At 36.4% G+C, this 24,439-nt stretch overlaps 1 protein-coding gene across 1 annotated transcript in view; it reads left to right on the forward strand.

Moving 5' to 3' along the window:
* LOC106068211 (xaa-Pro aminopeptidase 1-like) overlaps window positions 1-24,439 on the forward strand; it is a 39,200-nt gene that overhangs the window by 7,804 nt on the left and 6,957 nt on the right. The window contains exons 2-17 of the mRNA XM_056032298.1: window positions 476-540; window positions 689-814; window positions 4,079-4,142; window positions 10,528-10,632; window positions 11,199-11,294; window positions 12,059-12,211; window positions 14,858-14,953; window positions 15,475-15,556; window positions 16,530-16,665; window positions 18,309-18,419; window positions 19,422-19,508; window positions 21,246-21,296; window positions 22,365-22,426; window positions 22,531-22,680; window positions 23,819-23,879; window positions 23,985-24,054. Of these exons, the coding sequence (XP_055888273.1) occupies window positions 476-540; window positions 689-814; window positions 4,079-4,142; window positions 10,528-10,632; window positions 11,199-11,294; window positions 12,059-12,211; window positions 14,858-14,953; window positions 15,475-15,556; window positions 16,530-16,665; window positions 18,309-18,419; window positions 19,422-19,508; window positions 21,246-21,296; window positions 22,365-22,426; window positions 22,531-22,680; window positions 23,819-23,879; window positions 23,985-24,054 (1,515 nt within the window). The remainder of the gene's footprint in view (window positions 1-475; window positions 541-688; window positions 815-4,078; window positions 4,143-10,527; window positions 10,633-11,198; window positions 11,295-12,058; window positions 12,212-14,857; window positions 14,954-15,474; window positions 15,557-16,529; window positions 16,666-18,308; window positions 18,420-19,421; window positions 19,509-21,245; window positions 21,297-22,364; window positions 22,427-22,530; window positions 22,681-23,818; window positions 23,880-23,984; window positions 24,055-24,439) is intronic.

Below are 24,439 nucleotides of genomic sequence, written 5' to 3' on the forward strand. Positions count from 1 at the left end.
TTTTTTTATGGTCTTACAAAATATGAATATAAAGTATAGAAGCAATAAACACGAGCCATTATAAAACAAGTTGTTTCACGAATGGAAGAAAGGAAATTAGTCGTAGTACTGACAGTGGCGTAGCAATATGGTATCAGTGGGTAGGGCTCAAGAAAAAGATACTGCATCCCCCCCCCCAAAAAAAAAAAATCAAAATGCAATACACTCCTAGAAAGACATATCAATGTGTGTGCCACACATTAGCGTCACGACACTCAATGTTACTTGTTAAATATAATACTAGAATTAATTTTAATGGCCCCTGATGCCCTCTCGGATTAGTCATAGGCCCTGGCGCAATGAACGCCTTCGCACATTGGTTCCAACGTCTCTAAGTATTTATTTTATCACACATACAAATCAAAACCAATATAACATTTTTAAAAGTTATTAAAACAATAAATCAAAGTGTTGTTTTTTTCACTAACGTTTTCAGGTTTTATAGGCAAGCTGGTCCAAGCTGGACTGGTCACAGGAAGGACTCATTGTGGTCCTAATGATGTAAGTTATATTCAAATTAAGTTCATTGTGTTAGTCTCGTGACCTATGTTTTTTTTTTTTTGTTTTTTTTTTGTTTTTTTTTTTTGGTTTTGTTTTTTTACCTAAACATGTTTTCTCAAGGCCTGGTTCTATTTACAATACATTTTAGGTTTCTCCGTTAACCAGAGTCAACACTACCGGCAGACTAAATGATTTCAGAGCCAGTTTATCTTCCATAGGCAGATACACCAAACCGATTTCTGCCTTCATAGTAGGCTCGGGAGACGCCCATGACGTGAGTATGCAAGGAAACAACATATATACAGATATACAACATACATATATACAACATACATATATACAACATACATACATACAACATAGATATACAACATACATATATACAACATACATATATACAACATAGATATATACAACATACATGTATACAACAGACATGTATACAACATACATGTATACAGGGTTTGTAAAATGTTATACATGTTTCGGATGTTCCTTCAGAGTTGACGTTAATCTACTTCTATATCCAACCCCCACAGGATGACGGGGGTGGCAGCGGGCAGGGTATGAACCCGGGACCATCGAGAAGTCCGAACGACAGGCCAGCGCGCATACCGCACGACAAGGCAGCCAATGAAAGTTTGAAATATGTGCATTCCGTATAACACTCTGTTTTCAAGTACATATATAAAGAAAGAGTGAGGTCAACTTTGACCTACATCTTTTACATCGGCAATAAAGATTCAAAAAGTCACCTACCTATTTTACGTCGTCAATAAAGATTGTAAGGACATATTAAAATGTTCTAGTCTACCTGCAATAGTGGCACAACTATGGCGTGAAGAGGTTTATTGCGCATGAACCCTTGGCCTTAAGGGCTCCACAAGGGGTCTGAAAGAAACAGAAAGAAAACAATGTTGACTAAGAGCTTCATATTTATAACTAGTCCACTTGTTAGAAGTCGTTACTGAATGGAGCATTATGGTGCTAATACCTGTAACAAAAACTAGCAGGTTCTACACTTTGATCATCAATTCTGCAGACGATTTCGGACTGACCACGTGAAAATTGGCTAAGATGAAAACAAAACAAAAATAATAACGATAAAAAAAAATAATTAAAAAAAAAAAAAAGCTTATACCAAGTGTAATTGTATCAATTAGTTTGGATCAGTCATGTCATTAAATTCTAATAAATCTGTACAATTATAAATACTTTTACCAATTGCTTTTGTTTAGCGCTATTTCATGCTTTTAGCTTTCTCACTACGCTATGATCCTATCACTTGTCTGGACACGTTGGGAAAGGTGAGGGGAGGTGGAAGAAAGAAAGGAATATATAGGAATATCAAGGTGAAGCTTACCGTAATCGCTTTTTAAAAGAATGTATTAAAAAAAAAGGGAAACGACATGAAATCGAACTCATGGCTCAAGCTTCCGACATACTAACCACTCTGCTAGTGAGGTGCTTATGAAAAAAAAGAAATAATTTTACAAAATTTCAGCTTGATCCTAGATTGTGTGTTGGAGAAATAACGTGTAGAAACTTATTACCAGACAAACAGAGTGAGTTGATATAAGCTTTGTAAAAAATAATAATGTTTGCTCCCTAAAACGAACAACCATTGTCACGTGACAAGCACGCACATGTTACCCACCGGAAACAAAAGGTGATAAGGTCGGCCCCCCAAAAAATGGGGCCTACTTGAAAGGATTTCAACAAAAAGTACGAAGAAGATGGGGCGTTTTCACAGCGAAAAAGTCAGTTCAAACTAATAATAGACAACGGGAATTTCCATTGCAGTCTAACACACATTAACGTGTGTAAACGTGTGTAAACGTGTGTAAACCATAGACAGTTTAGAATGGTATAAACAAAGCAAGATGTCTGGGCGCTGGGTAACTAAAGCAAAGAACTTCGCCTGACTTTTAAACTGCTGCGGTATTGCAGCACTTGACATAACCGCTGCTAAAATGAAAGGAGTCGTTGTGCAGGCGATGGACGCTATTTCGCGTGTACAAAAGAATGAATATACATGTATTCAGTTGGTCACCTCTGAAGATACAAGACAGATCTGTTTAGTCAGCAGAGGTGAGGTAGCCCTTTGTAGCTTCTGAAAATTGAAGACATAGATATACCCTGTCAGAACATGTGTTATTGGCCTGTTTCCTTATCACTTTCACCTGTTCTTTAGTCTTTTGAACCGCCGAGGCACCATCCATGATCTGTTACCGTTTATCTACATTCCTCTCTGTCTTTTGCCTAGATGAGAGTCTCTTTTATTTAAGGGCCTCTCCATTCTTTGATATTGTCACATCACTTCTTTTGTCTGTCTCTCCTTCTTTTACTGGTACCATTCCCTGTAGAAAGGTCTTAGCGAACGAACCTTGTGGATCTTGTCATATCTGAGCTTGCGTTTTTTTTTTTTTTGTTTTGTTTTTTTTTTTGACAATGGTCAGAAAGTCACCATGGGGCCCGATCGCCACTGTGATCTCGTTTAGGATTTTCTTATTTGTGATGTGGTCTCTGTAGGGGAATCAGAGAATCCTTCAGAAAGCATCTCAAGTCACGAGTGGATACTTCTGCCTAATTCTGCAGTTAGACTCCATGATTCGCAAGCAAACTAGAATGTCGCCTTGACATCAGTCTGATTTTAGTGCCAAGGGCTGCCTTTGTCTTTCCAGATTTTTTTGAGTTTTGCTAGTGCTGCTGTGGTTTGTGCAATTCTGGTCGTCAGCAAGTGTTATGTGTAGCCTCTGACAGTACAATACATAGATCTACATTGTCAGCAAGTGTTATGTGTAGCCTCTGACAGTACAATACATAGATCTACATTGTCAGCAAGTGTTATGTGTAGCCTCTGACAGTACAATACATAGATCTACATTGTCAGCAAGTCTTATGTGTAGCCTCTGACAGTACAATACATAGATCTACATTGTCAGCAAGTGTTATGTGTAGCCTCTGACAGTACAATACATACATCTACATTGTCAGCAAATGTTATGTGTAGCCTCTGACAGTACAATACATACATCTACATTGTCAGCAAATGTTATATGTAGCCTCTGACAGTACAAGACATAGATCTACATTGTCAGCAAATGTTATGTGTAGCCTCTGACAGTACAATACATACATCTACATTGTCAGCAAATGTTATGTGTAGCCTCTGACAGTACAATACATACATCTACATTGTCAGTAAATGTTATGTGTAGCCTCTGACAGTACAAGACATAGATCTACATTGTCTGCAAATGTTATGTGTAGCCTCTGACAGTACAAGACATAGATCTACATTGTCAGCAAATGTTATGTGTAGCCTCTGACAGTACAATACATACATCTACATTGTCAGCAAATGTTATGTGTAGCCTCTGACAGTACAAGACATAGATCTACATTGTCAGCAAATGTTATGTGTAGCCTCTGAAATTAAAATACAAACATATTCAATGTTAACACATGTTGTAGCATATATATAAATAAAGCATACACAAGTTCAACGCATTTTTTTGTTTGTCACTCTCCACAGAGCGAATACCCGGGCCAGTATGACAAAAGAAGAGCCTACATATCAGGCTTTGATGGTTCCGCAGGTAAGAAAGATAGAAGGCTAACACCCTCTAACTCGCACGAAAGTTTAACAAAGGTTTAGCAAAGAAAATGTGCATTCCTAGTGTAAAGCTAGTATCGTGTGGTTAGTAGTATTCTGTACGTTCAGACGTAGGTCCAATGACACAGCTACTAGTGAAGAACCAACAACACGGATACCCCCTCCCCCCACCCACTATTCCATAAACATTGAACCATAGCGCCCTGATCATAATATAGATATAAGCATGACAGTTGCGCAATACAAAGAATATGTAGGGCCTATCATTATACTATTTTAATCATTCGATTTGAAATACATATTGAATAAGCAAACAAAATCGTTGCTAGGTACAAGAAATAATTGTTTACATTTTCAACTTGATCCGAGAACGGGTGTGGGAGAGTTAATGTGAAAAATATATAAGGGGACCAAACCCTACATATTTAGCCGTATCTGTGAAAACTGAATGATTAATTTCCCTTGACAGTATCAAATATCTCCACACCACTTACTTGACTTACTTAATCCTCCCGACTCTCAGTGGAGTATAGGGCCGCAACAGTACTTCCCCATCAGCCTCTGTTGTGGGCTGTTGCTACATGTCCATCCTGTCGTTTTGGTTTCATGTTCCAAGAGATCTCTTCCATGTTTGTTTGATCTCTTCCCCTGTGGGTTCCAGCCCACCAGAGTCCGAATGATTTATTTTCCTTTTATTGACTCTGGAGATGTGTCAGTAACAGAAGCTGCTGGAAACTAGACTCTACCAGATATCTAACAGTGGTCCGACAGTACGACCATGGTTAGAAAAGCAGTACGTCTGCTGAGCAAATTATTTCCGGTGCATTTGTTCCTTAATGATCGTCTGTTTCAGAGTCTTGTAATAATGTGGAGGGTGGAGATTAGGCCTATAAGTTTTTTGAAAGTAGTGGACAAGGGCTTGCGGACATTTAAAAAATAGTAAATGTATCTTGATTTGGCTGGCAGTGTTTTGGCGTTTACATCTCTGCTCGCTAATGGGATCTCTGCGCGAGAGATAGGCCTACACATGGACTTTTTTTTTTTGCCTTGGAGGATTACAAAATTCAAAACAGACACACAGACAACACCACTAATGTTGTTGTTGTTTTTTGTACAGCAATTGTTAGATCTACTAGGTCTGAACCAGTTTTTGTGTTTTTGTTGTTTTTAATTATTTTTATTTTTGGATACATTTCCATAACGCGTAGTGATTCATTCTAAATACTTGATTGGTAGGCCCAGTGGCGTAGCATCCATGGCGCGAAGGGGTTCAATGAACCATGGCCCACGACCATTAGGGGCCCACAGCCTGCCGCGTAGCAATAATGGCGTAAAGGGGTTCATTGCGCTTGGGCCCATGACTCAGGACCAGTCGGGGCCCACATGAGAACTTGGGGATGACACCGAAGTGAATAAATAATTACACTTTTGTAAAAACTGGTAAAAATAGAATTTAAAAATTAAAAATAATTTTTTTTCTAAACGTCACACGAAGCTTTATATTCTTTTTAAAACGTTAACCCGTGTTTTCAACGAGATCCGGTAGGGAAGGGGGGGGGCCCATCAAGAGTGTTTTAATGTAAGGAAGGGGGGGCCCCATCAAGAGGGTTTTAATGTAAGGAAGGGGGGGCCCCATCAAGAGGGTTTTAATGTAAGGAAGGGGGGCCCCATCAAGAGTATTTTATTGTAAGGAAAGGGGTCCCATCAAGAGTGTTTTAATGTAAGGAAGGGGGCCCCCATCAAGAGTGTTTTAATGTAAGGAAGGGGGCCCCCATCAAGAGTGTTTTAATGTAAGGAAGGGGGGCCCCATCAAGAGTGTTTTATTGTAAGGAAAGGGGGGGCCATCAAGAGTGTTTTAATGTAAGGAAGGGGGCCCCATCAAGAGTGTTTTAATGTTAGGAAGGGGGGCCCCATCAAGAGTGTTTTATTGTAAGAAAAGGGGGGGTCATCAAGAGTGTTTTAATGTAAGGAAGGGGGGCCATCAAGAGTGTTTTAATGTTAGGAAGGGGGGGCCCCATCAAGAGTGTTTTAATGTAAGGAAGGGGGGCCCTTATCAAGAGTGTTTTAATGTAAGGAAGGGGGGCCCCCATCAAGAGTGTTTTAATGTAAGGAAGGGGGGCCCCCATCAAGAGTGTTTTAATGTAAGGAAGGAGGGGCCCTATCAAGAGTGTTTTAATGTAAGGAAGGGGGGCCCCCATCAAGAGTGTTTTAATGTAAGGAAGGGAGGCCCCCATCAAGAGTGTTTTTAATGTAAGGAAGGGGGGCCCCCATCAAGAGTGTTTTAATGTAAGGAGGGGGGCCATCAAGAGTGTTTTAATGTAAGGAAGGGGGCCCCCATCAAGAGTGTTTTAATGTAAGGAAGGGGGGCCCCCATCAAGAGTGTTTTAATGTAAGGAACGGGGGCCCCCATCAAGAGTGTTTTAATGTAAGGAACGGGGGCCCCCATCAAGAGTGTTTTAATGTAAGGAAGGGGGCACCAGGATTGCGTTAATATAAGGAACTGCTTACCATTTATTGTAATGGTGGCTATCCCTAATGGTGCCTTTGAGGTGACCATTGTTGTTAAATCGTCTCATTCCTTTATTTTTCCCCCTGTGTGTTCATAAACCATAGACAGTAGAGCCTATTACAGTATTGGAGGTGGGTGGGGGAGAGAGTTTGGTTATGAAAATGTTAATGTGTTGTACAGATTTAAAAAGGGGGGAGCGACAGTAACCAATTAAGGTTTATTGGGATAGACCTGATGTTCAAGAATTAAAATGCCGAGACAGCTGCTAATTATTCATTTTTCTCAAAGCTCATTCTGTTTCTTTTTTTTTTCTGTGTTAAACATTTTCAAACAGTTTTTCTATTCAGTATGAAATGCAGATATGATAGGAAATTATGATTACAGATCAGTTAAAAAAAAAAAAAAAAAAAAAAAAAAGATTACAGATCAGTTAAGATCTGGATCAGATTCTGAAATCTTGATTTTTTCGTACAATGTTTGATAAATTTGTCTCTAAAGTATCATCCTACGAAGTAGATATACTTGTAGAATATTTGTATTACACAAATAACAAACTAGTGTTTAAGAGGGAAGACATATTGGAACTCCATTTATTACGTAAACACAAGCGGTGTTGCACTGGCGCGCTAGTGTGCAAATGTACATATAATACTATTATGTTACAATACTGTTAAATAGAGTGAAACCGTCAATCAAGACGACTGCGTCCTCGGAAGTCTTCATCACATTTTGTTGTCTTCTGAATTGTGTAAAAAATGTTTTCTGTAAATCATTATATCAGAATTTTAAAAAGGAGATGAAATCTAAATCTAAATAATAAAATAATAATAACATTAAATATTTAGCAAGCAAAAGGAATATCATAGTGTGATACATAGGTATCGTTTAAGTTGAATATCTTTATGCTATTGCAATGAATGTCGAAACCGAACTGTGGAACAAATTTATAACAAAGATCTAGAAGATAAAGAGATGACTAAGTTGATCATGGAATAGTGTCTTTCTTATAGTATTTGTTATATTTCTTAAAGAAAGTTAGAACCATTATAATTATATAAAATCCTCAGACCAGGCTTTATTTAAAATTGCTGTGAATATTGAAATTTAACAGGAAAACAAATTAGCATTTTTTTTTAATACTGTTTTGTGATCTCCGATGACGGAATACCCAAAGAAAAAGCTATTAGTCATTAATGTTCAGTTTCATTTTAAGTTTCATTTCTAGTCGCATTTGACCCAGATGATATTGTCATAGAATATTGTTCCAGAGAAGCAATCCTTTAAAGAAGTCCTTCATAACGACTTGTCAAGTCTTTGTTCACAAAGAGATTTGGCAGTTTATTTTGTTTTTATCATACACAGAGACCTGAGATTTAGCTGTAGTTTTTTTTTTAATTGACGACGAGATTTTTATCATTAAGTTTACTAAACATTGTCACAGCATATATCTTATTTCTTATTTTGTCTGTATCAGTTTCTTCAGTAGGCCTATGTAGAGCATTTAGGAAATTTCGATTGATAAAAACTTATATGACACAGAGCAGGTTGGCTTTACTTTGTATTATTTCCGTAGAGCGAGAAACAGCCAAAAAAAAGTTTGAAATAGATGCACTGGTTTCTGACTTTGCTACTTGGAAGGCCAGAAAAATTTTAAGAAATAAATGTTTTTAAGTTTTACACCTAGAAGTGTTTTCGGAATGTTAATGTGTATAATGGGAAATAGAACTCGTGTAACATTCTTTAACTCATTTGAAACACCGTTAAGTCATTTAATTCTTTTAGGAAATTGACTTTTAAGACACTTTGACTTGTTGGAGATCTAACTGAATCAAATGTAATGACATTATTACTTAAACAAATATAATCCTATTGCATTGAAATGTCTTCTTATCTTATCTTATATAATACAGACGTTACTTCAAAAAAGAAGATGATTACGTCCTACGCGTCATGCATTTAGTCATGCATATTAACCAATGACTTAAATTCTGCCAAGTCACTGGTTTTCCTGGCTAGCTCAGGACAACCCATTCCATGCTCTAATAGCACTAGGGAAGAAGGAGTATTTGTACAAATTTGTCCTAGCATATGGGACGAGGAATGTGCCTTTGTCTTTGTGTCTTTCAGAGTATTTGATTAAATTTTGTTTTTGTATTTGAAGATTATGGTTCAGTGTTTTAGAAATGGTAAATGTACCAAAACATCGAATTACTCATTGCCTTGTCACACACTACATTCGTTGTGGGGGAGGGGGGCCCCACCAAGATATTCTTGAACCCGGCTCCACGGGTACCTTGCTACGCCACTGGGTAGGCCAACTATGATGCTAAAGCTTGTTAACAGTAACCTACATAACACAGTGCAAAGATGATGTAATTTTCGGGGTTTGTTGTTTGTTTTTTCGCCTTTTAACTATACTGATAAGCCAAGAAAATGCAAAAGCAGCTTATCTATTTATGAATCTACTCTTAACTTAAGGTTGAAATGTACGATTATTATTTTTTTTATTTGAAACAAAGCATGATGATTAAATGATTTTAATGTTTGGGGAATTTTAGTTGTATGCCTAGTGAATCTAGATCAAGAGAGACCGAAAAGACAGATGGTGGTTTGGTTAAATAGACGTATGATTTTTTTTTAAAGGCTTCAATATGTGATGTTGAGATTATTTTATAGGTCGGTGTAGGAATACGGACTAATAAATATTGGATAAAAACCACTAAAAAACATTGAGAATTGTCTTGGGCACCTCTTAATGCATAGACATAGACATAAATAATCACGTTGAATCTTCCACATTTTTAACAAATCGAATCTTTAGCAGATCTAGACTAGTGACTATAATTTAGATCATCTTTATGTAGACTATAGCCTATCACTATGACATTATCATATAAATGGCGTAACCATGAATTGTTATAAATGTAGTCTTACCGATGGAGGAGTGGGGGGGGGGGTGTAAAAAAGTATTGAAAAAGAAACTAAACAAAGACAGACTGTCTATTGTTTATAATTAATACACATTTCTCCTTTTTGTTTCTTTGCACATATTAAATATAAGCACATATTGACTGTGTCAGGGTTGTGTTAAGGCCTTAGCTCGTTTACCCGGACCCCTGACATTCAACAGGCACCTTCGTGCTTACAAATAAATAAGTGATTCACTGTTGACAATGTAATTGTTTAATGATATGAATATAAGTTATGATGACAACTGATGGAGTAATGACATTGCATTTGAAACATTCTAATATTGTGGATATATTAATTAAACAGTAATTCTACACCTTGCTGTCCGACAACGTGACACATAAATGCTCGCAATCACACCAAAACACACTGCTGAATCTAGTATTTAGTGTAGAACTCCAATCCCATACTAACTCCCTGTAGAGACATAAATAAAGACAAACTAAAAGAACCAGTCTAGTATACTATGGCATCGAAAACAACTGCGAAATGCAGTCATGCCTTAGATACTCACCCTAAACAGGGGAACACAGAAGGATCTCAAAGAAAACGTTTCACCAACATAATAACAAAAACACTCCATCAGCTTACAAGCAAGGCAACAAAAAGAAAGTGCGTTCAAAAATTGTGCACTTAATACACATTGGTGCTAGAATGCCATAACCTATGCACCGACAGACTGGAACTGTGGGAATTGCAAAATTAATAGATAAAATTCATTCTTGATGTAAAGATTACCACCATTTTTTTTTCAATATCTTCTGCATGAAATTTTATTACCTACGATATGTCAAGATATGTCAATCGTATGGGCACTAATGTTAAAAATAAGTTATAGCTTTTAAGGAATTCCATTATAAATAATGTTTTTTTTTTAATTTATTATCAGGTACAGCAGTTATAACGATGACCAAAGCTGCCCTTTGGACTGATGGAAGATATTTCCTGGAAGCTGATGAAACACTAGATTGTAACTGGAGTCTTATGAAATCAGGTGATTTGAAGATTTGTGTAAACTGAAAAATGTCTTGCACATGATTGTTCAATTCAGTTCATTTCTTAAACTTTCAAAATATGGACACAAAAAAAGGGGAAATAATTACTAGAAATGAACCAAAATGAGATTGTGAAGCACTGGTTTACAAGTAATCATTAAAATAAGACATTAATATATTTTAGGTATATTTAATATGGAGCTTTTTTTTTTTCTTAGTTTGTTCTGTGGGCATTGTGTCTAGGTGTATGTGTTTTATTGTTTGTATGTAGAGTTATTCCCCATTGTATTGTTGTGTGTAACTTGTGCTATGTGAGAGTGTGTTATTAAAGAGTCTGATGTATTATGTATCCAGTGTCTTGTGTTAGCATTGCTTATTCAGTTCAGTTAAGTTCTTTAGTGTAATATTAAGCTTATAAGTGTATTCATATTTAAGCTAACATGTTTAACTTTTCTTGGATCATCACTAAGAGATATAGGGAAAGACATGTGTGGGGTGTGTACTGTACTTCTTAAGAATCTGCATAGTTAAGTTTTAAAGCCTTTGTTCATTTGAACTAATTTAGGGATTCCTGGGACGCCTACAGTGGCAGAGTGGCTTAACTCTGAAATGCAGGGTGAAGGAGATTATGTAGGTGTTGACAAAACACTCATCACAGAAGGTAAAAATTATATAAAAGAGAAATTAACCAAGGAGAAGAGAATTACTATTGGCTTGTAGACTTCTAAAAAAAAATCTTATCATAATAATTGATAAACTTTGTTAAGACAGGCTACTGTAAGACTCCTAGATCACTGGTGGCAAACTGAGACTCTCGAGCCACATGCTGCTCTTTGATACTTTGGCTGCAGCTCTTGGACGAAATGTTTACTAGCATGCTTTTGTAAAAGAGGAGTACGTTCTTGAAACTTAATCCTACTTAAGAGAGGCACATTTTTAGAAAGCCACAATAGCACAGATAGTCCGCACTCAAACATTTTATTATTATCTCCATTGAATTGCTGTATTGTGGTGGGTATTAATTGAACAAAACAGCAAAGGTACATACTAAATATTTTGTATTTTTTGTTTTACCATTACTTGGTCGGTGGGATGACCTGGGCAATGGTGACAGGGAAGTGTATCTAATTCTTGCATTAATAATTATCTCCCCTAAAGGCACCAAAGAGGAACTTATGAGATTTTTGCCACTCAAAGGACAAACACACATATTAACACTTAATTCCTTTTGAAAGAAAACGTGTCTCTATTTCAACTGACAAAGTGAAAAGTATGACAGGTGAAAGAAATGCGAAGAATGTAATCATCTTCTTTTTTTAAGTAATATCTGTATTCGATAAGATACAAAAAATGAGTTTGTCACTATTTTTTTAAAAAAGTACACCTATTAACCCATTTTATCAATATATTATCATTGGTACACAGATGAGTTTCAAAGTTTGAAAAAAACTCTGGCAACGTTACCAAAAAAGGCAGTCCTGACTTTGATGGACCAGAACCCAGTGGATATGATTTGGAGAGAGGGAAGACCACCAAGACCAACAAATCCAATCAATGTTCTGGATCTTAAATTTGCAGGTTGCTATGATTGTTAATTTGATTATAACCTTCCACATATAATTCTTTTTCATATCATATTATATTGATATTATAGATAGTTCTCCTTTCAGACCGTGGGGTCTATAGGGCAGATGATTTTAAGATAATCTGTTTCTTTTCTCCAAAAAGGGGCAATTTGGCAGACTGCAACAACTAGAGGGGCATTACTCTCCTCTCTGTCCCGGGTAAAGTTTTCAGCACTGTTTTGTTGAGACGGCTTCAACAATCTGTAGATGAGAGGCTCAGAGAAAAATAAGCAGGCTTCCGAAGAGGCAGATCATGTGCAGAGCAGATCTTTTTCTACGAAATATCAGAGAACAAAGTCTCGAGTACCAACAATGGCTAACAATCAGTTTCATAGACTTTAAGAAGGCGTTAGATAGTGTCCACTGGGAATCACTATGGAAAATAGTTGGAGAATACGGCATCCCAGAAAAATTCTTCCAGATTCTACGACACCTTTACAGTCAGTCTTGTTGCTGCATTAAAACAAAAGAAGGAACAACCAAGATTTTTAGCATCGAGACAGGTGTGAGACAGAGGTGCATCTTATCTCCCTTCCTTTTCCTCCTAGCCATTGACTATATAATGAGGAGTGCAATGAACCAAACTGCCTTTGGTATTCCATGGCGTGAACAAAACCGAATGACGGACTTGGACTTTGCTGATGACGTTGCACTACTCGGGGCTACAAATAAATGCATAAAAGAAATGATGAAGAGCCTAGATAGAGAGGCACCCAAAATTTGCCTCCACATAAACTTGGATAAGACTAAAATTTTGGAATGGGATATAAGGTAAAGGGTGCCCCTGTCAGACTTGGCGAGTCAAAGCTTGAAGAGTTGGACAAGTTTACTTACCTTGGCAGAATCATAACAAATGATGGGGATGCCTACCATGATGTAGCGTGCCGAATAGGAAAGGCAGGGAGCATTTTCCAAAGGCTGCAGCCTATTTGGAAAAAGCCAAGCCATTGGACTCGAGCAAAAATACACCTTCTTAATTAACACAATCATCATTCAAACTGCAACATATGCATGTGAGACATGGAAGTCATCTGTCAAAATTGAGAAAAGACTAAATGTGGCTCAACAAAAATGGTTTAGATGGATTTTGGGAGTCAGTTACACAGCTCGGGTCTCAAACAAGGAAATCCTAAGCCAAACTGGGAGTCGAACACTTAGTGAGGTTGTGACAGAGTGTGGCATGAGGTTTGCAGGACATGTTCTACGACAAAATGAACTATGCATACCAAGAGTTGTGATGACATGGAGGCCAATACAAAGAAAGCACAAACAGGGACGTCCTCGTATAACTTGGCACTACGCCTTCATGGAGGACCTCAGAACAGTGGACACCAGATGGAAGGAGGCTTCAGACATTGCCAATGACAGATAATTATGGAGACAGCTTGCTGCCCAATGCACTGAACGGCGCAAGAGATCTTAAGCCTTAGTCTGTTTCTTTGACCAGCGGTTAATGAGAAGGGTGTCATGTGGCCAGCAATATAACCAACCCCCTTTTTTTCCCCAACTAAAGTCAGGTACCCATTAGAGTTGGGTGGACTTAGAGGTGCCCTAAAAATCCCGAATTAAAAAGTCCCAGTCTTCATCAAGATTAGAACCCAGGACCCCAGGTTTGGAAGCCAAGCGCTTAACCACTCAGCTAATGCTATGATGTTGATGTGTACACTAAAATATGGGTGTTCATTTTTCTCACTATTCTTTTTGCTTTTCTCATCTTCTCGTTCTTCTTTCTAGTTCTCATTATTATGTTGGAGTGTTCAGATGACTAGACCAATACATGAGATGAACTGCGCAGTGGTTTCCAAATCAGGGAGTTCTCCGTGTAGTTTTCTTTCTATTGGGTGTTTTGAGGCCAGAGTCTTGTTCGGGCCTAAACTCTTTTAAGTCACCATTGGTTTTCCTGGCCGATTCCGGCAACTCATTCCAAACTGTGAGCAGGTAATGCTAGTCAAGAAGCAGCACTTGTATGAATTTGTCCTAGCTTTTGGAATAAAAAATCTGTAATGCCACTTGTTAGTTAGTCTTAGGTAGGTTTTGGTACAAAGTGGACTCTTACATCTTCAATAAGGAAGGTAGACAATTCAAGCACCATTCAAATTTGACCCAGATAACCATAGGGCAATCTGTAATTTGTAATTTATTAAGTATTCTTCTTCTTCTAGTCAGCTTTTTGATGCTGAGCTGTGAGCTCTTTTGCAGACTGTGCCAAGGAATTATTAAGTATAAAATAATACAATCTTTAAAATAAATTTTGGTGAATGAATACTATTGAATAACCTTATTATTATCCCATCTGTTTGTCAAATACTATAGCCACAATATTTAAATAATAATTAAATAGTTTTAATGTTGCAAGTCATCTGTTTCTATAGCTGACCGTTAACAAGGGTGGCCAGTACAATGATCAACAGTATTTACTTTTCCCAATTAATGTCAGGTATCCGTAAGAGTTGGGTGGATTCAGGGTTGCCCTAAAAATCCTGAAGTTCAAAATCTAGTATTCTACCCTGATACACCTCGGTTTGGCAGCCAAGCACCACCATGTCCCTCATTTCTTTAAACTTAGAGATGAACTTAAAATGAAATATTGACATTCCAGGAGTCAGATGGCATGACAAAGTAACAACCTTGAGGTCAAACCTGACATCTCGTGGTGCAGGGGCTTTTGTGGTCACAGCCCTGGATGAGATTGCCTGTAAGTCTATTTGCCTAAACTTGAACTGATATTAAGCATTTAAAATATATATGCACAAGAAATGTTGAGATTCATCTTAATTATTGCAACATCTTTGTTTAGTTATTAGAAGTGTGTGCAGCCTCATCTCTTTCAAAGAAGTTACTTTGGCTTCCTATTAGAATTAAAATAAATGTTCCTGCTGTGCTATTTAAATATCATAATAATTTATTTCAAAAAAAATCAAGAAAGTGCTCATTACAACTGATCATCTTCTAAATATACTAAAATAATAGAGACTTCTCTGGGTCTTACAGGATTGTGACACTTGGCAGAATAATATATTACCATGTAAATTAAATCAAATGATATTGAAATTCAAAGTTGCAATTATAGTCTACTTGCCTTATTCATTTTATCCATTTTTCAAAGTGTAGCTATATGAAGTTTCTTTCCTTATCACCATTTAATGAAATTAAAAGCTTGTTATAATAATCAAGTTTTAATGTTATTTGAATAAAAAACATTTTTATTTGTTTCAGGGTTGTTTAATCTGAGAGGGTCTGACATAGACTACAACCCTTTCTTTTTGGCTTACTCCATTGTGGAGTCATCCAAAATCAGGTATGGATAGATTTATTGTGCATAAGGTTGAATTAAATCTGTCATTAACACTTTCATATCTAATGGTATTCAGTACAAAAAATTGCCAATATCTGAATGGTTGTAAAATAATTTTTATTTATTATTTAAATAATTGAAAGCAAATTGGCTTCATGAATAAATGTTGTTTAATTTCTTATGAATTTCACCTGAATGTTCTTCATGTATATATCTTATCTATTACTCGTATACACATTTTTCATCTTTCAATATTGTGGCCAACTCATATTCATGTCAAACCATGTTGTAATAGACAAATACACAAACAAAACCAAATAAAATACTCAGAAAGACACAAAGATACTATTCCTTCTAATGAGGACTGGGTGGGTGACATGATGACTGGCAGACCACAGCTATTATAAGCTGTATCTAGAAAAAGGATAAAGGCACATGCTTTGTTCCATATGCTAGGATAAATTTGTACAAATGCTGATTCAGGCAGCCCATTCCATGCTCTAATAGCACTAGGGAAGAAGGAGCATTTGTACAAATTTGTCCTAGCGTATGGAACTAGGAATGTGCCTATTTATCCTTTATCTAGATACAGCTTATAATAGCTGTGGTCTGCCAGTCATCATGTCACCCACCCAATCTGTATTAGAAGGAATAGCACTCCATGACATTCACCAAGCAAAACTGGAAACACAGTATAGAAGTAGAAACATAATAAGAGGAAATTCTGCTCTAGGTTTGGCATTAACTGTGATTAATTTGCTCGTAATCAACAGAAATTAATTGTTAGAATACAGAGTTGAATGCCGTAGTTATTTCATATTGGATGACAAACATTTCTAATTTTACTTAATGAACACTAAAGACTTTTAGCTTGATTAATAATTTACATATGAAAATAATTTACATATAAGAAGTATTTTTCAGTAAAAAAACAAAAACAAATGACCATGATTTTCTTCTCAAATAACTAATACAGGCTGTATATACTGGACAAAGAAAGGCGGCTAGCAGCCAATCCCGTGGACAAAGAGAGTCAGACTAAATTGTACCAACACTTGGGAACAAGTATGTCAGGACAGTGTAATGGTACAACCTCAGATCTTTGTGTGCAGGTAAACAAAGTCTAAGTTTATGGATAGTCCCTACATTGTGGTGACAGTTTTTTATTGAAATACTAATTCATACCTCCCTTAAGCATTTTCCCCAGAACTTCATATTATCAACCCTATAGAAATAACAATAGAATGGTTATTTAGTTATCTTCTTTGAACCAAATTATTCAATTTGTTAGGAAAAACATTGATATAGCCTTTAAGTTGATTCTGGCTTGAATTTTGTAAATATCATTTGAACGATGTGGTGTTATGCTGAAAAGAGTACATTTCTTATACATGTAAAACAAAAGTATAATGAGATAATGAATAATCCACAAATTGAAATTTAAACATTTTAATGAAACAAATGCAACAAGTTGGCAAATATATCTAAATTAAGTTCAAATTTAATCAATTTATTAAGACAAATGTGATATGATTTTTTCTTTTTTCTGAACATAATCTTTCACTGATCATACTATCAAAGTATGTTGACGTCACAGGAAGTGCCTGAGCTATTTTTAGCCATATTTCCTTTGCTGTAAACAAGGCTGAGCATCTTTCCTTTACCTTCATCTATCTATCCCTTAGTTTGTTGGACCATTGGGGCACCACACAAGATCTGTTTATCTTCCTTCTCCATTCCTCTCTGTCTTTTGCCTTGGACAGAATCTCTTTCAATGACAGGCCCTTCTATTCTTTTATTTTGTCTTCCTATTGCTTTCTCTTTTTTCCTGGTACTGTTCCCTGAAGGAAGGTTTTTGAGAGCACTGAGGATTATGTGTATGGCCTTAGAATTTTAGTTTGTGGGGGATTTTTTTACAGTAGTTAGCAGGTCATCATGGAGGTCTAATCACTGTACTTATCCTGTTTCTAATCTCTTCATTTGTGTTTCATCTTAAGTTCTTGCCAAATTTTGTTCTTGTCAAATTAGTTCCCTTTTCAGACCTTGCCATCTATAGGGCAGATGATGTAAAGGTCATCTGTTTCTGTGGCCCATAATTAACAAGGGTGTCATCCACAACATCCAACAGCCTTTACTTTTCCCCATCTAATGTCAGGTACCCATTAGAGTTGGATGGACTCAGATCCCAAAATTAAAAATCAAGTCTTCGCCAGGATTTGACCCTGGGACCTCGGTTCTGAAGCCAAGCACTTTACTGCCTCCTTCTTGCCAAATTGTCTTGTGTTAATTAGCCAAATTTTCACATTTTTCACCAAAAGACTCAATTACTGTCTGAACTTTCTTTAGTACACTGATGTGAAAGTGCTAATAAATACTTTGCTATTATTACTAATAACTACCTTTGCAGGCTTGTTTTAATGGAGAATAAGTTTGATTGATTCAGGAATTTACTAAAAAAAAGTTTGAGGAAATGTTGTTGTTTTTTTTGTTTGCTTTACAAGTTTTAAACGTTCCTTCAGAGTTGAAGATCATTACCTCCTAGCCTAAACCTTCTGCAGGATGGGATTAGATGGCAATGGATGTGGGTTCAAACCTGGTACCAATAATCCAGTTCGCATACCATGCGGCCAGTCAGGCTTTAATAAATTGTATTAAATTAGTATCAGTAGCTGAAAATTTATCAAATATTATATTTAGCGTTTAGGTATTGTTTTGTACTGTATATATATATGTACTGTATATATATATACCTTAGATACTGGACTACAACCAAACTAAGGTGGAAGAAGATTTACAAGAGTTATCAAATAAAACAAAGGTATGGGTGACACCGCAGACCAATGCAGGCATCTTACTCTCTGTACAGGTTGGTCTTCTATTATCTTGGTATTTGCTTTTTTTTTTTAAATAAATATTTTCTAAACAGTGTAGAATTTATGCATTTAAAAAATGGGCAATAATTTACTGTGTTGTCTTCTTAATTCTTTAACCATGGGAGATGCACTATAATTGTATTTACAAAAAAAAAGAAAGGGCTTAACTTTTCTAGGTCTAAAATATTTAGAACAGTCTTCATTATAATCCAGTAATCCAATAACAAAAATTTAGAACATGTTAATTCATAAATCCAATAAGAATTATTTTCACTAATCCGAATATGAATGAATTAGATTGTTAAGCCAAACAAATTAACTCTTTCTCTCTGTAATTATTTTCCTCGTTCCGATAGAATTATTCATTTTTGCTCATTTGTATTTCACTATCCTGTTATGATTGACCTTCAATAACTTTTTTTTGTTTGTTATCAGAAAATGTTATATTTGGTAATCACAACAAATTTCTGTAAGGATCAATAAAGCAGACTTAGTCTTAGTCTTAAAATTATAGAGAAATGCATGCTCTTTTTATACAATACATATTAAAGTTTATAAATTCAAAAATCAATTTAGTTTAATGGGGTCAAATTAACGTAGGCATCATCAATTAGGAAAGAAAGAATTAACAAGCCATGAGATTAACGTATGATAAAAATGAAAAATCAACTTTTTTCCTTCCCTTTATTAGTTTGAATGCTTTATGTTTAATTTAGAAGACCTGGGTTGACTTGAAATGAATCATATTTCCAAAAATGTGCAATGACACCAATATTCAACAAGTTCAAATCAAGTTCTACCTAGAGAGTTCTTTTAGTCTAAATTCATGTGCTCTAGTTGACTATATGTTTTTCCCATGACACTGCTAGTCAGTAGCATTTTTTTCCATTATTTTTACTACAGCAAGTATGCGCCTTTTCACTTCATACCATATTAAATGCTTGTTTTTTGTTTTTTTTTTTTTTTTTTTTTTAAATTCATTTCTTTTTTAACAGAGCAATCACACAGTCGAGTCATCCCCCATTGCTATTGCTAAGTCCATCAAAAATCCGATAGAGAGAAATGGAATGAAGAATTCACATGTAAGATTTTACATTACGATTCATTATTACTGTCTTGGACCGCATTGTCAATCTCAGTATAAATATTAGGGAAGATGTAGTGTTGTAAGGGAAAATAACTGTATCATTATTATTATAGCTTTTATATAGCGCTACTTTCATGCTTATAGCATGCTCAGAGCGCTTTTGGTCCTATCTCATTTGTGGACCAGTGGGGGGAAGGGGGTATCTAGGAGTTGGTTTTCCATACTGCCTTTAGGCGCTCAGTAAACACAACTCTGCCTGAGTCGGGTGTCGAACCTCAAGCCCCCTTCTAGGTAGCCAAGACAAGGCAAGTTCAAGCACACTTGGCCTCTTGCCTTGGCCTCTCAACCACGCTTCCCACCATTAAATATACAGTACTTATCTTTCAGACCTGCGATCCATGAGGCAGATAATGTTAAGCTTATTTGCTTTATGGTGATGATAAATGAAGGAGTTACATGGCCAGCACTATGACTACAGCCTTTACTTTCCCCAACTATCTCAGGTACCCTTTAGAGCTGGGTTGACTCAGGGACCTCATAAGAATCATGAAGTTTAAAATCCTTGTTCTTATAGGGATTAGAACTTGTGCTTTCTTGGTTTAGATGCCAATCACTTTACCTGTGGCCCACATAAGAGCCTGAAGCTGTTGGACCAAATAACAGCCGACCGTAGGGATGTCACCTTCATCTGGGTCCCCTCCCATGTGGGCATTGAGGGAAATGAAGCCACAGACAGAGAAGCAAAGAGAGCCCTAAATCATGCTGTCAGGAACCCCTGCTCGGACCTGAGACAAAGTATTGCCTCTGCCGCCTATCGAGAGTGGCAGAACTGATGGGAGGCTGAGACTCACAATAAACTCAGGCAGATTGTGGCGGATGTCAGGTGGCGGCCCACATCTAGGGGTCTAACAAGGCGTGGTAGTGCGACCATGCCCAGACTTAGGATTGGCCACACCTACATCACGCACTCTTTTGTGCTGAAGAGAGAGGAGCCCCCACTTTGTGAGTACTGTGACTCTCGCCTCACCGTGGAACATATCCTCGTTGATTGCCCCAGATACCAGGATGTCAGGGAGAAATATTTTAGAGCCACTAACTTAAAAACACTATTTGATAATGTCGACCCTGGGAAAGTACTGGGCTTTATCCGGGAAGTGGGGTTGTCTACGAAGATCTGATTTATGAATTTGTGAACACGTACTATTTACATTAGATTTTTACCAAATAATTAAATTTTTACTACCTTTACTATTTTAACTGTGAATAGACCTTGATTTTAATGATTTGACTGTATAGAATTTGGCCCTTTTGTGTAGAGAGAGAGTAGTCCTTAAGGGACTGCAGGCATGACATGGCCTAAATTGTGCCGATGTGCCTAAAATAAAAAACAATCATTACCTGTGGCCCACCTTGCCCACATATCAATAGTATACTATTTATTTTTCTGTAATGTGTTACTATTTAGGACACATGTTAAGGACTTGGTATGTCTTTAGTGCAGACCTCTTTATCTTTTATTTTCTGCTACAGTGTTAATGAGAAATTAATTCTTTGATAGAGACTTGAAACTTAGTCTATGGTTTTAGTTGGAATAACAATAAATATTTATTTCAAGTTGACTATAGTGCTCATGTTGTTCAGACTCTTTTGTTTTTTGTCTATTCTGATCCAATAATTTCATAAGTTCTCTGTAACATAAAAATAAATATTTTTTTCTTCTCTTCTCAATCAGAACAGAGATTCTGCAGAACTTGTCAGATTTCTTGCCTTCATGGAAAAAGAAGTAAGTTACACTATATTTGAAATGAAAATACAATAAACATATATGTATAAGATACCCTGCCAGACCAGGTAAAAACAAAGGACTTTTGGGCCTTTAAGTCTTCGTCAGCTACAAACAAATTAAAAAATGACAAACAGAATAGGCTTTTAGGAAACTTATCTGTTGTTGATCGAGGCAGAAAAAAATGAGCTGCACTAGTGTAAAAGTGCTGGAAATCAGATGGGGCAGATTTGTTGTTAGAACACATACATTCTAATAAGTAAACATAACATTAATTTTAAAGCTTTGTTATATTATCTTCTCATGAGTTATACTTTAATCTTGCAACCATACAAGAGTCTGCATAAATAGATGAAATGAAAAAAATGTTTAAGTTTTACCATTTCCTATTGCTATCGATAACATTTTTTAATCTTTAGGTTTTTAATACTGTAAAGTAAAATACAGTTCCCTTTTCAGACCTTGTGATCTATAGGGAAGATGATGTAAAGGTCATCTGTTTATGGGGCCCACAATTTACAGGGTTATCTTGTGACCAGCACAACGACCAACCACCTTTAATTTTCCCCTACTAATGTCAGGTAACATTTAGAGCTGGGTGGACTCAGAGGCACCTAAAAGATCCCAAAATTAAAAATCCCAGTCTTCACCAAGATTGAAACCCAGGTTTCGATGCAAAGTGCTTTATCACTCAGCCACTGTGCCTCCTTTAAATACTGTTAGACTCTTTATAGAAGCTAATGAACTAATTGCAATATGCTTAAACTAGTTTGTGGTTTGCAGTCAAATTCCACAAATGTCTCACTAATGTTTACGGGTTTGTCTTACAACCACTTTAATGTTGTTTAGCTTGATATGTTGGAGACTTTAAGAAGGCATGACTGGAATTTATTTCCAGAAAATGGCTGTTGACTATACAAATTAATTCATTGTGCACTTTACTTAGATCTTTTTGAGCTCTGAAAGTTCACGAGTCAAAGTTCATGAGTCAAAGTTCACTGTGCTAGGTCTGGTGTTAGGACTACTGCATCTAGACTATACTGTAATGAGAATTTTTTTTTTCCTCAGATAACTTCTGGCAAATACTGGACTGAAGTCACAGCCTCAGAAAACCTGAAGCAACGCAGATTGTATGTTTTTATGAAGTTCATTTGTTCATTAAATGTTCATGTTACTTGCTTTATATTGTTATTTTTGCTACTGTTCCAATAAAGACTTTTGTTGTTTTTTTAAGGTCACTTCAATACAATCGAGGACTTAGTTTTGAGACTATAGCTGGCTTTGGTAGCAATGGGGCCATCATACATTACCGTCCGTCTAACACTACAGATAAAGTGATTTCAGGGAAGAGTTTGTTCCTGTTGGACTCTGGCGGGCAATATTTGTGAGTTTATTCTAGGTTCAAAAAGCTATCAACACCACAATTTTTTACTGCTGATGCTGTGTTAGTGAAGCTCTGGAGCTTTCACCATAATACATTCAATAATGGAAAACATTTTTCTTCATAAGAAACAAAAGACTGGATTTTTTTGTATTTATCAGGCTTCATTTTGATTTGGCATACGTTTCGCTTTTTGGACTTTTCCACTTTAAAAAAATGTACAGTTCCCCTTCCAGACCTTGCCATCTATAGGGCAGATGATGTAACGGTCATCTGTTTCTGTGGCCCATGGTTAACAAGGGTGTCATGTGACCAGCACAACATCCAACTGCCTTTACTTTTCCCCAACTAATGTCAGGTATCCATTAAAGCTGGGTGGACTCAGAGGCGCCCTAATATCCCAAAATTCAAATTCCCAGTCTTCATCAGGATTTGAACCCAGAACCCTTGATTCAGAAGCCAAGCACTTTACCACTCAGCCACTGTGCCTGAACTTTTCCACTGAGACACCAAAATGCTGAGGCTGGGATAACTTATACCGCTAGAGAGTTGACACGAATATTTGTGAGCTTTGATGGTACAGACGTTTTGGCAATACAAGTGTCAAATCTGGAAAGTCTTTACCATGGTCGTTGCTGAAATGTTTTGTTTTTTTTTTACTTTGGTAAAGAGCATCGTTTATTCTAAAGCATACTAAGTGCACTATGGTCCAAATCTTTTTTGTGGACTGTTGGGGCAGGGTTATATAGAAGAACTATTTGGCACTGCCTTTAGGTACTCAGCAAACAAACACAATTCAGCTTGATTCAGGATTCAAATTCAAGCCCCTTTGACAGGTAACAAAGTGATTTACGCCACTCAGTCACACATTTTATTTTAAAGCACAGACTCTGCATCCCTTGTTTATTTCAATTGCAATCATTTAAAACTTTTTCTATTTTTTTTTCCTTATGTAGTTGATAAAATATCTCATCAGGACTAGCTTTATATTATGCTTTGTCTAGAAATTTATTTTTTTTCTTAAGTAATGCAGATTATTTTTATTTAGAGACATTTTTAATAAATAGTTTCAATTATGAAAGTCTGTAACACTATTACAACTATTCTCAAATATTTGATTCAAAAATTTCTTGAACTTTAGGGATGGGACAACAGATGTAACAAGAACAATGCATTATGGGAACCCTACAGACTATGAAAAGGTTCTAAACAGTATTTAATATTATTATTGTATTATCATTGCAAGCTAGCTTAAAATTCAAGTCAACTTGAAAAATGCAAACATCATATTTCATGTAATATTCCAGGAGTGTTATACTCGTGTTCTGATGTCAGCTATCAATCTAGCTCTGACCAAATGGCCAAGTGGTTTACTGGGTAAGGTTTTTCTTTTAAATTAAATTTTATTTTCAACACCAGTGTCACAGATTAATGTGTGTGTAATCAAGTGGGAATGTCTCAGAAGTTTTGAAGCAATAACAATTGTAAGTGTGTAAGATGATCAAAGAGACAATAAAGTTTGTGTTTGTCTTTATGGCTGAGTTATTGAGTTGTTTCATATGTACAGCTGAACCCAAGGAATGCCTAGATAAGTGGTGAGGTTCTAATTTACAATCATTGTATTAGAGAGCTGTAACAACCAGTATCAATCAATATTTTGTGTCGAATTGTGGGATGTAGGGCTAACTGGCAAAAAAGCACTTGGCTATCTCTCAAGGGGGCTCAAGTTTGACTTCTGACTCGAGCTGAGTTGTGTTTGCTG

Source organism: Biomphalaria glabrata, chromosome 6 (genome assembly GCF_947242115.1).
Source record: "Biomphalaria glabrata chromosome 6, xgBioGlab47.1, whole genome shotgun sequence".
Lineage (NCBI taxonomy): Eukaryota > Metazoa > Mollusca > Gastropoda > Planorbidae > Biomphalaria > Biomphalaria glabrata.